At 42.4% G+C, this 17243-nt stretch overlaps 1 protein-coding gene across 1 annotated transcript in view; it reads left to right on the top strand.

Annotated features, from left to right (window-relative positions):
* LOC119494667 (protocadherin-1-like) overlaps positions 1-16869 on the top strand; it is a 224879-nt gene extending 208010 nt beyond the window's left edge. Inside the window, 2 exon segments of the mRNA XM_037780722.1 lie at positions 6240-6437; positions 6440-16869. Of these exon segments, the coding sequence (XP_037636650.1) occupies positions 6240-6437; positions 6440-6675 (434 nt within the window). The 3' untranslated portion in view covers positions 6676-16869.
* Positions 16870-17243: the final 374 nt, after the last annotated feature.

Genomic DNA, 17243 nt, shown 5'->3' on the forward strand with positions numbered 1-17243 from the left:
AAGAGTAAACAGCAAAAAGAAAGAAGGCATTATTAACAATATAATAAATGAGAGAAGACTTTAAATCAAAGTCTGTATCTAATTATTGAGATGCTGTTTGTGCTTCAGTCACTAATGAGAGTCAGCAGCAGTAAAATGTGCTTCATCAGCATCTGATCGTATCGTCTTTGATGATGATGATCTGTGCTGGAGGTGAGTAGTGAAGGCGGTGGCGGTGGCGGTGGCGGTGGCGGTAACCCGCTCATGTCCACCACCACAGGAAGGCCTTATTAGCCAAACCAGTCATTGATCTTACATCTCAGCCACAACCCGCCCTAACCGCCCAAACTCGTCCTCCCATCGTGCTCGCCAATTAGCTCCGTCTCAAACCAGAGCCAATTAGTTCTTGTGCTTAATTAGGACGAACACGACCCCCAATCAGCCCGGCGCCAGGTTCTGTGATTAGAGCTACAGATCGTTGTGCCGAGGGCCTGAACGGGGGTCACACTCGGATTCACCCCCGTTCTCTGTTATTTGAACCGGTTGTTATGTATGGAGTCACATGTGCAGTGGTACGGTACCGTCATAGCTCACTAACACCACCAGTTAGTGTTCATACATGTCAAATATAGAAAGACTAATGAAATGCAGCTTTCTAAATGTATATATAAACATACTGTGTACTGTAAATTCTTTAATAGTGACCATGGCCTTTATTTACTTTAACCAGTATTATATCAGAGACATACTTTTATCTCTAGTTTAGTATCATACCTCTGTAAGACGCGTCCCTGTTTACTGTTGATGATGTTGCTGTTAAAGCAAACTTCCACCTTGTTTACCTCTTGTCTTGATAAATTCATTACTATGTACATTTCCACGACACTAATTCAATCAACAACAGAGTCGTGCTCACATTTATTCCGTCACTTCTACTTTGCCTTTATTTAAATTTCCGTCAAGCTACCGTGGATGAGATCACACTTCCTGCTGTGGTTTACAGATGTTTCATTAAAAGACTTTTAGTGCCTCAAAGGGGATATATTATTTATGTCTTGGCATCATGTTTTCATACACCAGTTAATCCCTTCTACATTGACGTTTTCTATAATATGAAAGTATCATGTTAAGAAAGCTGAATGGAAACGGCAAACATTTTATACAACTTCCTGAATAGCGCAAAAAAGTTTTACCGCTCGCCTGAGGTGGTTTTTGTCTTTGTGGAAAACGAGTTGATGCACTAAAGGAGGTATGGAAACGCCTTTGTCGAATACATTGTGACGTAGCGAACATTTAGCTCAAATGACTAAAAAGCTGTTTCTGCCGTCGGCGTCTTCTCGGATATTCCCGTAACGTGTGAATGCTTGTTTTCATCTCCAGACAACATGAAACAGAGACAATACCAGCTGACATCAATGAACTATAAAAACTAATTCCTGAAGATCTCTCTCTTCTTCTTCTACTCTGTTTACTGGCAGATTACAGCCATGCGTAGCGCCAACTTCTGACTAAACTACGCTGTAGCCGAGTTGATTTGCTCCAAACCAGCCGATGGAAACGCTCCGAATTTGCATTTCTTTTTTTGCAACATTTCAAAAGTTTGCCTAAAATTTGCTCGACAATTGACAACGACTAAAGAGACCACACTTCCTGCTGTAATGTTTCACATTAAAAGCCCTTTTAGTGTATAGTTTGTTTCTTTCCTGGCATTGTATTTAAAGTACAACATCTTTTTAACAGAAATAGTTTTCATTCACTCGTTAATACCTACTTCCTTTTACCTTACCGTCTTCCAACCAGTCTCAACTACGCTGAACCATTTAGAACAAATACTTAAATGCGATTATTTTGACTGATATTGCAATACGGATATTAGGGGTAAGGATCTTTATATATATATATATATATATTTATATATATACATATGATGTGTAGGCCAGCACCACAATGTTTAATTTAGAATGGTATTTTGACACACATTTCCACTTTAACAAATATTGCACCTCCTGCGATTTGAAAATTTCAATACATTTTTTTATTAATTCTGCAGCCTAGTTTCGACTGAAAACTTACTACTACTTGCAGATGTTGCACATAAACCATGTGCTAGGAATGGGAGGGACAATGACCTTTGAGCCGCTAGAAGGCTTTTATTGTGAAAGATCTGAGTAGACTTTAGCAGGAAGTGTTGTTGACATCAAATTACCGATCGAAAAACAAATGTCTGTGAGTATGACGTGACTTTTGTTGTAGAGGGTCATAAGGTAATCTACATACACGCTCATATTTACACATCAGTGCTAACATGCAAATATAAAAACACGATATGTTAACTTTATCATATCTATATCTATATATTTATGTAGTATTCGTGCTGTCTCGGTATGCGTACGTGACGTGTTGATGACATGTGTAGCGTGCTTTCATTTGAGACGAGGCGTGCAGCCGACAGGTTGCACTGAAGCAACAGTTGGATGTCACCGTGCTACTACAGCAGTGATTGAACAGGAGGTGAGCTTCCTGTTTATCTCCTCTTATACTCGTAAACATCACCTGCTCAAAGATGGCTCCCCTGAGGAAGACGCCGCGGTGTCAGAGAGCTCGTAGAAGTGACAGACATAAACAGACAGAGTGCTGAGTCTTCCAGCAGGAACGTCTGCAGCTCAACTCAGGAAATAAAGAGTCAGACACGTTCTCGGGCTTCGGATGGATTCTACTCAAAATACCTTTCTTTCAGAGTCAGATTCAGACTGAACCGAGTCTCAGAACAGACCTGATGGGGGTTACGAGAGGAAAGGCTGGGGGGGTCAGTCCAGACATGATCTGATAAACGTGCTCCCAAGGCAGCAGCCGTTCATCCCACTCAGACGTGTACGGCTTTATTTAGCTGGAATAGCAGTTAGATTAGTTTAAACTACCTTTTTAAAAACACAACCTGTAGGTCAGGTCTGCAGGCCTCATCATGTTGGTTCACATCGTGCTTTAGTGCTGCATATTCACAAACAGTTTCTAAATGAAATCAAATGTCACATGTTAAGCGTGGAGCTTCCAGGCCTCGGGGACGCTGACTGCTTTGCAACATATTTCATATAAATCTGACCTCACTACGAAAAAACTCCAAACATGCAGCGCTCAGCTCCTCATCACGCTGCTGGCCGTAGTAGCAGGATGTAAATACGTATCAGGGTTCAGAACATGATGATAGAAGTATATGACGGTCATCCTCATGCTCTATTACGTCTCATAAGTTGTTGCAGCAGTTTTTTTGGGGTTGATACCATTTGTTACAGAGTTGGTGCTAAATTGAACCATTTTGTACCTCTGGAGAATTAATAAAAATTATCAATAATCCCTCAAAAATACCACATTAAGACACCAAGACCTTGAGGAACACCATAGTTCACAAGATATGTGACTGAAATTGGGTTCCATGGGTACCCACGAGTCTCAGCTTTATGATAATCACATGCAGTTTTTTGCATGCAGTATTGCACTATTCTAAAATGGTGTGTTTGAATATTTCTGCATACTGGGGTCCCTAAACAAAGTGGGCATGTCTGTAAAGGGGAGACTCGTGGGTACCCATATAACCCATTTACATTCACACATCTGGAGGTCAGAGGTCAAGGGACCCCTTTGAACATGGACATGACAGTTTTTCCTCTCCAAAATGTTGTGCAAGTTTGGAGCGTTATTTAACCTCCTTTATGACCAGCTATCATGACCTGGTTGGTACTGATGGATTCATCAGGTTTTCTAGTTTGATAAGATCTGTGTGTCTTTAATCTAGCTGCTAAAGCCTCTGAAAGACAGTAAAGTCTGTCCATAACATCCTCTCGACCCTGTGTTGAACATCAGCCTACCACAGCTTGTTAAAATGGATGAAATTATTGTTGTTAAGTTGGGCTGTGTCATATGAATGAATGACTTTTGAACTGGGTTGGTTCTGATCTTATATGATATTTGTATCTGCTCCGAGCTACAGGATGTTTAACTGAAACCAGCCGCCGGTGGCCAATCTAGCAGCACTTCCAGTCACAAAGTCCAGGGCCAGAGGTCTCAGTAGTTGTTAAACAGAGTCGGCCTCCAGGCGTCGGTCCAGCTGAACTCGGCCGCTGAGTCGTTCCTCTGCTGTTGTTATCCAAGTGAGTCGAGTTTAGAGTTTGTTCAGCCGTGCAGCTCTGAGGGCATCCGTGCTTTATAAGCCTCCTGCTGACACCACGTTTAGAGGCAAAGCACTTATTAAACAGCCGTTCTGAACTCAGCAGCCACTCGCACATGACTTAACATTTTTGCAAGCACCTTGCTTTTTTGCATGGGAAGTGCTTAAAAAACTGAAATCCACGGCATGCGGCGGCCGTGAGAATGCGGGGAGGGGGAGCGCGGTCGCTACTCAGCACTCCCCGGGATTAGAACGTACACATCAACCCGCAAACAGACAGAAAAGCCGACTGTAGCTCCTTTTGCAAAAAAAGGGAGGCAATGAATTTAAATTATGCATGAAGCAGAGGGCATTTTGGGAAATAAGCGCCATTCCCCGGGAGGACCGGCACCCCCTCCGCCCCTCGCCAGCCTCCCAGCCTCCAGTATCAAAGAATGATCTAATGTCACGCACAGAAGAAAGGTTACTTTCTGCATACGCATTGATATTTCTGCTTCCATCTCTGACCTTTTTCCATTCTAAGCTGTGATTCTTTAAATGCGAACTCAGCCCTGCGTCCGCCTGTCTGTCAGCGTCTGCCTGCCCATCTCCGAGGCTCAGGGTTAAAGCTGGAATCATAAAACCAACATGAGAGAGTCGAGAGGGGAGAAACCGCAACCTTAAATATCAATAAAAAGACGGAAATTAATTTACCTTTGAAGCCTCTTCTGTATCCGCCGTGTCATTTCTTGCAGGTAGAGAACAGCCGCTCCAGTCTTGTTATTTTTACCTTAATTGGCTGTTTGTGCAACATAATTAACGTCTTAACGAATCTGTGCGTGTTTTTTTTTCCCTCCTTTAAATCAACTGATCCTGTTTCACGCTCAGCGCCCGTCGTTTGATATGTGGCTTCCGTCTTTCAGCGGCAAATTAAGCAACGTTCCTGGCACTTTGTGAACTATTAGTGACTTTAAAAATACACACTGAGCTTTAATTAATTTCCTTCAAATGGAGAGCAGCGTGTGTGGATAAAGGGATAAAGACGCTCCTGCCAGCCAGCCGGTAAGCAGCTGAACTGTGACACGCAGCTTTTTATTGGTTTTTAGGGGACAAAAGCAACATTTACTCAGAGAGAGATCTTTACTCACAGAAACACCAACCTTTGTGTCCGTCTGCTGTCAAATACACTTTATTTACAGTCAACTTGAACTCTTACCTTTATTATCTCAAAGGAAATTCTTCTGCAGCCACGCGTTAAATAAAAATCACACACAAGACAAGACAAACATCAATAAAACGGAGGCACAAAGGGGTTTAAACAGTTATCAATATGGTCTTAATAAAGACAGAAATACTTTTAAACATTTGAAAAATACAGACCAAATAAAAAATGACGGTCCCATACAACTTTTATGAAGGAAACCTATTTTGTTGGGGATTAAGTTTGTCTTTGACGTATCATAATATAACGATAGTCTGCAGACGGTCGCATCTAATGACGTATAATACAGCGAGCAACGATCCGACAGGTGACGTAGTATATCAATGAGCGTTAAATGAAAGTTATTTGGAATAATAACGAGTATAACAAGCGAGAAAGTCCACTACCGGCTGTGAGTCAAACTGCTGTTTGTGTTCTGTGTGAAACTAAAAGGCAATGTTCACTTAATTTTAAGTAACGTAATAAACGTAGTCATTTTAAAGGATCATTTTGGACCTTATTTCCCATGTTTTAACGAGCACAAGTTGAGGTTTTATGTGTCGTTTAAATTTACAACGTGACAACAAACTGTGACCGTAATCCGTGAGAGAACATGTTTCCCTCTGAACGTAACTGAGGACGCAGTTTAGTTGTTTAGTTGGAACGTCATTTTGTAGGAGACAGAGTTGCATAATAAGGTAAAATAGAGAAAGATGGTAGGTAATCAGGTAGTGCAGTTCTGAGTCTGAGAACAGAAGAAATAATGATAGTTATTATGGAAACTTCCTGCTAGAGCTCCGTCCCTCATCTTCATCTTCATCTTCATCTCCATCTCTGAGCTTTTTGTCCTCCGCTGTTGCTTCTCCGTTACTCATCCTTTCTTTGTCTCTTTGTCTCTTTGTCTCTGTTTCTCTGCAGACCTCAGGCCTCTTCCCGACGTGGCGATGACCGGTAACTGCACCCACGAGTGCACCGAGTTCGGCCACTCCGACTCCTGCTGGATGCCCGGCGAGCCTTCCCCCACCCACAAGGTACTCAAGAACGCCCCCACGCTCTCCACCTTCGTGCCTTACCAGGAGATGGACGGGCAGGAGCAGCTGATGGCCAACGGCAGCCCAAGCCCCTGACGGAGGAGCGCGGGACCGGTGGCGTTGGCGGCGGCGGCGGCGGCTGCAGCGGCTCCAAAGTGGCAAACATGCGGTTCATGACGCCCTACAGCAGTGCCTACCCCGGGGGCGGAGACTCGTCCGGTAAAGACTGTGGGCTGGAGGAGATCCCGCTGAGCCAGGCGGTGGAGTATCACTCGGCCACCACTCCGACCGGCCAGACCTCCAAGAGGGAGATCTACCTGTGAGGGCGCCGCTCTCCACCTTAAATCCCCCAAAAACCACCACCTTCTCTACGCCTCTCATCATCCCCCGTCGCTGCTCGCCACCACCTGTCCCGCCCCCTCACTGCCGCCCCCTGTGCCTATTACTACTCGCTGTGCCGCAGCACCGACACCCCTTCTTCCTTTTTATAACTGCATCCACCGTACAAGGCTTTAGACCCTCGCCCGCCTCGCCCACTGCCACCGCCACCGCCACCGCCACCACCCTCCTCTAGAAACCAATCAAATGTAAAATAGAATTAATTCAAATCAATTGAAGAAAACACGCGGCGCCTGCTGCTGCGGACGGAATGTAAACTACACCACATCGTTGTGATAATTTAATGGGAAACTATTTAGCTACTCACGTATTTGAGTTGGATTTTTGTGCGTTGCTTTAGGCTTTGTTGCTGTGTTGGAACAGAAAAAGAAAAAAACACCTTCGGGGGGAGAAGGGAACGAACTATTTGTAAATCCTACTTCAGTATACAGTGTAATGCTATCTATCCTGAATAGTTTTTTGGATTTCTTTTTGATTTTTTTCGACTCCGGAGCCTCCGGGGGAAATACATTTTTGAGCCGAGTTGCATCAAATCAACCGGGCTCGTTTTTATCAGGAACAGCTTGTCGCCAACGTAAGACGTTCGCAGAAACGCGGCTGTTTTCCAACCTCCGGAGTTGAACTTTTTTCAGGTCTGTTCATTTCTTTTTTTTTCTTTTTTTGCCGTGAAGAGCTCTTTTTTCAGTGTACAGAGCTGTAAATACAAACAGTGACAGAGGAAACTGCTGTGTGGATCCGTGGCTGTCGTGCTGTCTGCAGATCTTCATGTAACGTCAGAATTTGATGGACTGAAAACTTCCGCATGTACAGAGGAAACGACGCCGCGGCGTTCACGTCACACTGCAGGAAACCTGGACTCTTGAGCATCACCGACGGTGCCGAGTTACAAACACAAGACTTTTTATTATTAGTTTTTTCTCTCCTCTACAAATTTACAACACAGTTCATATCGGGTTCACGAGGAGACAAAAGCATCCGAGGTGCACCGGTAACAATTCATTCAGAACCGAAAGAAGTTCTTCAGTCAGTGGATCGACTAAAGCTGAAAGTACCGATTATATTATTGATGCTCCTGTCAGTAGTAGACCATAAAGTTTATTCTAACAGAAAGCTAAAACAAATAGACAAATCACAATAACTTTAACACCTTTTTCACCACCAAAAAAATGAATAACCAGTCAATTGTTTAAGTTTTTAAATCAAGCAAAGTAGTCAAACATTCTTTGGCTCCAGCTTCACAATGTGAAGATTTGCTGTTTTATATCATCATAAACAGAACAGTTCTGGTTTTTGGACCGTTGGTCCGACTAAACCTTTTAAAACACGACCACAAGAAGACTTATTGATATGAAATACATCCTACGATGTGATAGTTTTCTTTAAGCCTCCCAGGTAGTTCAAGATTAAAATGTGAAGTTTGTCCTGAATGTGGCGCTGGAGGAAAAGTCGAGAGGTGATTGAAATCAAACGGGGTTCATCCTCTGGGGAGCAGGAATGTTGTCAGTAAATGTCACAGCAAGCTGATGCTTAGGTTTTCACATTTGAGTTAAAGCAGGAGTCTAGAAACTCGACTGATTGTGGCGCGAGAGAAGAAATCATCTTTTCTTTTTACTTCATCCTTTGGGGAGCAGGAATGTTTACGGTTGCTTTCCATCCATATCCTCCAATTGGTTTTGGAGATACTGTATTTTGTTGAGGAGTTTGGAAAGTTTGTCCTGATGGTGATGCTAGAGGAAAGATCAGGAGGTCATCAGAGTCATCATCCTCTGGGAAACATGAATATCAATCTTGCATACTATCGCCATATTTTGCACGGCAATATTATCGATACGCGGACGACGTCAGGTAACCATTTTTTTTGTCATATAAACTACTACTGGGCCGCTATTCTGTCTTTCAGAGGTTGTAGCGGGCTCAGTCCTAAAGCTAGCGTCAATGAGAGCTTGTTGGGGAAAAGAAAGCCAAATAACACTCTAAAGTTAGGCACTTGACCTCTGACCTCCAGATATGTGAATGAAAACTCAGATGAACGGAGTGGAAACTGTATCTTATTAGATAAAACAGATGTTGACAAATAAGATAATATCGTATCATGACTTCAGTATGGTGATAATATGGTATCGTGGGGCGTCTGGTGATTCCCACCGCCGTTACTAACCCGGTTTTCTGTCACGTTTGTGACGTCGAGGGAGACAGCAGGAAAACAATAGAAAGGCTACTCATCTACTGGCATCTACATGCGCTAATGTTGGTGGGAAATGAGAATTATTGCTTCTACAGAACGCAAAAAATGAATGAACACAATACCAGTCAGGATTAATGATCGCCAACATCGTCACTCAACAAGAGGTTTGAAAGTTTAATACTTAAAGAACATGTTTAGTTGTGTGTTCAGCCTGTGTATTCTTCCCACAGTGCACCTCTGCACATCCCAGCCGCGGTGGTTGGAGTGGCTTGTTTGTGGACACGGTGCTGAATGTTTCCCCCGCTGTGTTTCTGAGCTTGAAGGACGAGCTCTCCGGTCAGTGTCGCCTCTCATTAGTTCCCACCTCTTTACCTCCTCAGTGTGAGGCCGAGCCGTTCGGCCGTTTAGCACAAGTATTTATTAAACCTGTTAGCTCTGTGCAGCGGAGTGGGGGGGGAGGAGGAGGTGGTGGGCGCCGCTTCCCGCCGTGCTGCAGTCTCACAGAAACGCAGGATTAATGACACCTGAACACGCTTCAGTCCACTAACACCCCCCCCTCCCCTTCACACAGCGCGGCGGCGGAGGAACTCTGATTACAACCCGAGGCTCTGCACATTACCGGCGATAATTTGCGCCAGTAAAAGCGAGCTGGTTTGGAAGTCCATTCATCCTGAGCCTGGTGTTAATGGCTGCTGAGGGTAATGTGAGATTTCACCTGTAGTGATGCACACCAGCTGAGGCTGGATGGATGAAAGCAACGGCACAGTGAGAGACCGGCTCCCTAACAAGTCATTTAGTCTCTCACTGAGTCCTGAAGTCTTAAAACAAAGCAGCCGGCAGAGTGAGATTAATTCACCTGTTTCCAAGTCAGGAGTCACCTGAGTACAGGAACCAATGAGTTTATGTTTTACATAAGCATCGTACATCTTTCTCAACCTCAGGGTCTGCACCCCGCGTTCATCCACAGCTAGGTAGAGATCTTAAAGGGAGAGTTGTGCTGTTTTGTGCAGCTGAGCTCTGCTGTTCTGCACCGTAACCCACCTTTAAATATCACCTCATTAATATCAGGAGTCCCCAGGATGCTTTGATCTACAGTTAGTATTTGCTATCTAATCAAACTAGAAATCAAGCGTTCGTCTTCCTGGGGGAGAAACCTGCCTCGTTTCTACTAATTTATTCTCTTCTCGAACCTTCCTGACACAAAGAGAGCAGCTGTGGGAACAAGTGGGATTATCTCGCCCCTGTTGGCAGCGAAGTCTCGACGGCTGAATATGAGACTAAATGACTTGTCATTTTGTTTTCTGCGAGCGTGTGTGTGATGTGAACATCCACCCTCCAGAATCACAGAGGCAACATCAAAGCGCCGCCGCCGGGCTGCGACGCCTTCAAAGTCTAAACAGGCAGCAAAACGAGGGCGCGGCGCGGCGACGGAGCGGCGGCGGGGTCACACCATCTCGTTTTATTACGCAAACAATCGCCTTCGCCGAGCCAGTCGGACCGCTTCCTTCCTCTGCTTTCTGCTTTTTTGTTTTTTTTGATGATGTCGTGCTCACACCTTCAGCTGTGCTGCTTAATTGGTTTTTATTGTACATACATTTGTTTCTGATGTGCGGAGGCTCGATGTGGGGGGGGGGGACGTTAACGCCATTCACAACACGATTCCTCCCGTCTCTGAAGGCGATTTGATTCATTGTCGACGTATCTGCCTGTTCAGAAAGCACACAGTCACAGTATTCCCCTGCACATAAATCAGCCATCATTCAACCCTCCCAGTGACAGAGATTTAGAGTTCACGGGCGCCGCCGCGGTCCCTCGCGCTCCCCATCTTCCTCTGGTGATTTAACGCCGGCGCTCAGCGCTCTGATTGATTATTTACAGGCCCGCCACGGAGGTCCACATTGACTCTCCTCCTTCCTTTTCCCATCGCCACGCTTCGCCGTTTCACCGTAAACAAGTCATTTTTCCTCTCCTCCGTGATGCCGGCTCGCCGCTCGCCTCCCGGCCGGCCGCTGAACTCCCAGGAGGCCGCTGTGTTCTGCTGTCTAAGCTAAAGATAGAGGAGAGAGGCCAGAGTCATGAGGCGTCGGTTTAACCTCAACTCTTTGGCACCAATTAACCCCAGAAGAAGAAAAGCAACCTCTGGTGACCCCCTATGACCTTTGGTGACCTCTGGCGTTGCTGTTGGCTTTACCTCAGGCCTCAGACTGTGAGTGTGTTTACAGTATTAAACACTCATTACAGGTATGAAATGGGATTAAAGGTTTTAGTGTTTCCCTTTTAAAGACTTTTTGTGGCAGAAAATATTAACAATGAAGTTTAACTACACGGCCAAAAGTATGTGGACAGCCAGCGACTTCAGCCTGGTTTCAGTCTCTCCTCCAGATGTTGAACCAGCTGCAGAGATTTAATGACAGATTATTTAGAGATGGTTTAAAGTTACTATTTTTCTTGTTGTTATTTAAGCTACGGACATAAATTAAAATAAGTGAAAGTTGCGCAATTAACCCCAGAAGAAGAAAAAAGCAACCTCTGGTGACCCCTGATGACCTTTAGTGATGTACGCAACCATTTCAGCTCATTACACGCAGAGTCTTTTCAAAATAAACTTCCGTCTTCACAGGAAACACTTTGGTTAGGTTTAGGCAACAAAACTACTTCGTTCGAGAAGACGGTGGTTTGGGTTAAAATAACTCTGGAAGTTACGTGAATAATAAATCAACGTTGACTTGACGGGACACAAACGCCGGTCTCCTGGGTGAACGTCCAGTGTCCTCCCATCCACCCCGACCTCCTCCCTACGCAGCGTTCTGTCGCTCTTTACACTTCCTTATTCACGATTTCATGGATTACACAGTCATTTTGTGGCATATACACAAATTACAGTGCATTACTTTCATATACTTTTTATATACCTCCGTGGAGTTCCTCGGAGCATCAGTAGAAGACAGATACATTTCCCTCTTAACATATTAATTCACAATGCAGTTTAGTTGTATGGGAATCATATTCACAGTATGTGTCCACACAGTACAGAAACAGTATACACAGTATATCCTGTATACAGTATACTGTATGTCTGCAAGCATAGAGATGGTCCTTTGGCTTTTTGGTCTTAAGGCTTCCTGTCAGACTACAAACACTTCCTGCTCCCTGGAGGAACACCTGAACCTCCGATACCCCCCACCACCACCACCACTACCCATCAACCCCCAGGAGAGCTGCTGTCACACACACTGACAGCCTCGCTGTGTGTGTGTGTGTGTGTGTGTGTGTGTGTGTGTTCAGCAGGTGTCTCTGCATGCAGAACGTCCACATTCACTGAAACGTCCCGTATAAATATCCCAGAGAGAAGAATAGAGATATAGAAGAGATCAAACTTCAGTTCGTCTGCATATGAAGCTCTACATGTTTCTGATGTATTGAAGGGAAAAGATATTGATCAGATATCAGCTCTGGTCTGTCTGCACATGAATCCCTTTACTTTATTAATAATAATAATAATGATGTGCATCATTCAGTTAGTTTACGTCTAAAAACACAAACTGGTTTACAATTAAAATGCTTCTTGATTTTAAAATGTTGGCACCTGGTTTACATTTGATTTATTATTAAATTAAAGTGCACTATTTTGCTTCTGAAGCACTTTATAGACTCACTGATTCGTGACTTAAATGTCTTCTAAAACATATTGGTTTACTACTGACGGGCATTATTTATGTATGAAATCTATCTGCTGTACTTTCAGAGAAAATGTTTTGTTTCCTAAAACTCCCAGACTGCGTCTCAAATCCTTTATTTCTGGAGTGATGTCTGAGTCTTAAAGCTGCACTAATCAATATTTTTCACAACAATGGATCACATTATTACGTGTTAATGTTGAAGGAATTGCTTTGCAGTGATTTTATAAGGTGGTAATATGTCAGACGTTGTGTTTATAGCTTGTTCTGCTGCAACCAAGTGGCCAAAAATACTAATTAATGCAGCTTTAAGACAGAATTATAAACCCAGTTTTTGTTTCCCCTCTGGTTTGAGCATTTTAAAGTTTCCCAAAGATATCTCGTAGAACTTTTTGGTGAAGTTTTGGCACAGATTTAATTGGAAAAAGTTTGATTCCATTAATATAATAACGTTCGGATCAAACGGCAAAAAGCAAACTTCATTTTATTAATTTAATAATTTGAGACGCAGCCTGAATTTCCTACTTTAAACTCTTTATTTTGTGCTCCAGTTGTGAAACTCTCTTTATGAATCATGTTGTTGTAGCTGTTGAGTTCAGCCGTGTTGGTGGAATCTGATCCTCGATGACAGTAAAACATGAATGTTGATTTTGTTTTTTCTGAGTCCGTGCAGTTTAACGGAAGCTTCACTTTGTTCAAATACACAACCCAATTACTTTATTCAGTGTTTCCCCTCGACGCTCCTCCTCCGTCTGACCGTCAGTGACATTCTGACTCAGTGGAATCATCGTCTCTAATCTGTCCACTAAGATTTACAAGCTGCTGCCTCTCATGGAATCATTGGTTTTATGGTCGGGACTTTTGTATTGATGGTTTTATTTATTAAGATGCAAAAATAAGAGCTTTCATGAAAATTACATCCAAAAGAAACAATGAAAAACTGAACAATCGTCATTTAACTACATTTTTTTAAGACGTATCCGCGATCCTTAAAGACTTTTTACACGCAGCTGCAAATATTGAACCTCTTCTTCGTTGTTCTGACAATATTATATTTTATTTAGTATATTTGTGTAAAAAGTTCAGGATGGCAACTTGATTCCCTCACCAAACACATCTTGTGTAGGAATCAATGCTTTGGCACGGAAAACTGGAGTAAAAGAATGAAGCTGCCGTCACAAACGTTCAATTTTAACAGTTTAACAGTTTAAAGGGTTAAATGATTTTGTTTGTTTTGACACAGCTTACACATCGCAGCTGAAAAAATGCCTTAAATTTAAGATGTAAAATTGAACCTGATCTGACGGGAAGGCGTATAAATAAATAAATAGCAGCACATTCTAAAGACATTTCATGTGTCAGTTAACGCCACCTCGTTACCGGGAAGCGGTCGCGGTCGCGGTCACCTCTTAGTGAGGAGAAACATCATGGTTGTGTGTCGGAGCCACAATGTGGATTTAACCTGTATTGTTTATTTTCATTTCTTTAGGCTGCACATGTTCAGTTTGGTGAGTATCATTTCTGTTAACTGGCACAGTTACGGTGTGGTTTCACTTTATCTACCTGACTGAGCACCCGGACGGTCGGATGGATCCAGACTGAGAGGCTGAGTTAGGCTCCGATGTTTTATTAGTTATTACAGTTAGCCTAAATTATTTCTTGTAATTCTTTTCATTTAAGAAACAACAAACGTATCTGGGCTGATGGATTTCTTTGAACGAGTCACAGTAAAGAGCCCACCGAGCCTCTTAGCGGCTTTTGATTGACAGAAGTCGCTACGTACATGTAGGGCTTCAAATAAGCTTGTAAACAACACGTCGCTCATGTAACTTCAAAATAACTCAACAACACTTTGGAACATGAACGCCCGTCTCCGGGTTGAAAGTCCTGTGTTTGTTGAACTCTGAGCGTAGCGTATTCACGCGTTTGCATTACAGTCAGTACAGACTACATGGCGTACACATGACACGCCGAAAGCAACTAAGGCGTTGTGATTGCACGGGAAATAACTTATAAAGTACCGGCTCATTCATACGCCATTCGGTGAGACCGGGCTGAGAAACTCTTAATGATTTCGTAGCCTCCCCGCACAAGCTGAGACAACCTGGATGACATCACCATGACATCATCAGGGTTATCTTCCTTGACACAGCTCCTCCAGAGCCACAAATAATAATCTTCATTTGTATAGCACCGTTCTAAACATAGTTACAAAGTGTTGCACAGATACAATAAAATACAGACAAAATAAAAACACCAATAATAGAAAAACTAGAACCTGTAACCAGTTGGTATCAATACATTACGCCAGAAAGAGGACAACTGAACGTCTTTATGTGGTTTGAGTTTGTTTTTCATGAACGTAGTGAGTTAATTCTACGACTTTAATCAGTACAAAAGTCCTAAAGGAGTAAAAGCCGGTGAGGTCCTGAGAGCAGCAGACTCCTTCTACATGAACTCATGTGATAAAATCCGGAGTGGTTTTGCTGTTTTCTGGTTGTGTATTATACCGAGGCCGGAGTCTCTCTGCAGAACGAGGCTCCAGCTGAGCATGAAACAAGCCAACTTTATAAATATTATACATTTTCGTTGTTGTCGCAGTTGTTTTTATCAATGTTATGGAATCAACACTGCTATAGACATATTGTATGAATATAAATGGTCCTTGCTGTTTTTTACCAGATGCGGCAGTGTGTAAATGATGTGTTTTCTGAACGGGCAGACTGGACTCTGTGTTTTCTCTTTTCTTTACTCCATCGTGAAAAAACGGATTCTTCACAGAATCCCACACAAACCGTTCAAATAGTGACGGTTAGTTTCACGCTAAAACCCCCAAACGGGAAGTCAGACTTCTCAGACTGAAACTACGGAAGCCGAGAGAGGCCGTTACCTTGTGATCTATCTCGGTTTGATTTCTCAGGATGAGACGATTAGCCTTAAAAACAAACATGAGCGGCGCGTAAACGTAATTGTTAACCTCACGACGAGAAGATAAAGTCACCACTACGATGAACGATGTGTTAACTCCAGAAAAATCTTACACACTTTGGTTTTTTGTTTGAGATAACTGAGAAAGAAAAAGACAGAAAGATGAAATACGATAATTACGTCATACTCCGGAAATTATGTCATTATCTCAAAATAATAATATTAAAACAAAACACAGCTGCATCATTTGTTATCTCAAGAAATATATATATATGTATATATGTATATATATATACATATATATATATATAATTACAAAACTTAAAAGCTAATGTTTTGAAATCTTAAGATGACAAGATATTTTAAAAATATATACCTCCAAAAAGAGCGTAATCAATTTGAAATTATTTTGAGATAATGACATTAAATGATCTCAGAGCAACATGTTAAAAAATAAATATCAGCAGAAAAAAATAAAAATTAGCCTGTAAAAGTAAAATACATCAATAAAAAAAAAAACTCATATTGTTAGCGGGGATGATGACTATCATTATCTTGGGATATCCAAAAAGATAATTGATTTTTGATTGTAAAAAAATAAAAGATAATTTAGTTGTGTTCTTGGCGATAACAGACCTAAAAAAAAATAATAAACGACCATGGCGGCTCCGAGCCTCCGTACATTAAGGATGGAGTGGGAAATATTTCTGGGTTTTTTGTGAGCTAGAAGAAGAAAACAGCAGACGGACAGAGCTGCCGAATACCTTTTGTCTTTACGGAAAAGTCCACGTTTGTAGCCTAATTGTTGGTTGGTTATATTTATATAGGAACAACGCTAGTGATGCCTTGTTTTTTGTACAGTTTTATGTACATGCAAGTGTAGGTTTTTAAAAAATGAAGATGAAAATATATATATATATATTCAAACAACGTGAAGGAATCTGACCTGAACCTGTAGGATTATATCGTCTGAAGTACCGTAGGCTCTATTAAATGTAGGAGTGATGGCTCAGAGCGGAGGACGACGGCGTCTCGCCTCCAATCATCCACCGGCTTTATACTGCTTTACCTTTCCGTTCTCTCACGTTCGTCCCAAGACAAAACTGTACATTTCCTTTGGTTCTGTTGGGTTTGTTTTTTTGATTTCCTTGGAGGAAGTTGGGTGATGTGTTTGTTTGAGCCTCATCTGTTCTCTTTTTGATCAGCATCCGCATGTTTGAATTAAAAAAAAAAAATGTGGTCTTTTATTTTTGCTGAGGCAAATCAAAGAAATGATATCTTGTAATTACTCCTTCCTTATAGCTTTACAATAAATACATTCAGTCAAAAGGAAGACGGTGGCTGTCACTCTGTCCTTGTTTGTCTCTGCAGGTCGGGAATGTAACCAGGTGGACAGTTCTCAGGTTTCTCTTAGGAGTGGGAGAAAGATCAATCTTTTATTTTATAATCTATTAACCTCGTAACAATCCGGCCGCTTTTCTGTCGTTTTAAAGCTAGAGTGAAGATACCAGTATCATATGAAACCTGATGAATCCATCGGTACCAACCATCTTATGTTAGCTTGTTGGGCAGAACGACAAATAACGCTCCCAATTTAGTCTACATTTTGGCGAGGAAAAACTGTGAATACTTTTTTCACATTTGGGTACTCTCCGATACCGAGTACCGATACGAGTACCGATACCGAGTACTTCTCTGTGCC

The sequence above is a fragment of the Sebastes umbrosus genome, chromosome 9 (genome assembly GCF_015220745.1).
Source record: "Sebastes umbrosus isolate fSebUmb1 chromosome 9, fSebUmb1.pri, whole genome shotgun sequence".
Taxonomy (NCBI): domain Eukaryota; kingdom Metazoa; phylum Chordata; class Actinopteri; order Perciformes; family Sebastidae; genus Sebastes; species Sebastes umbrosus.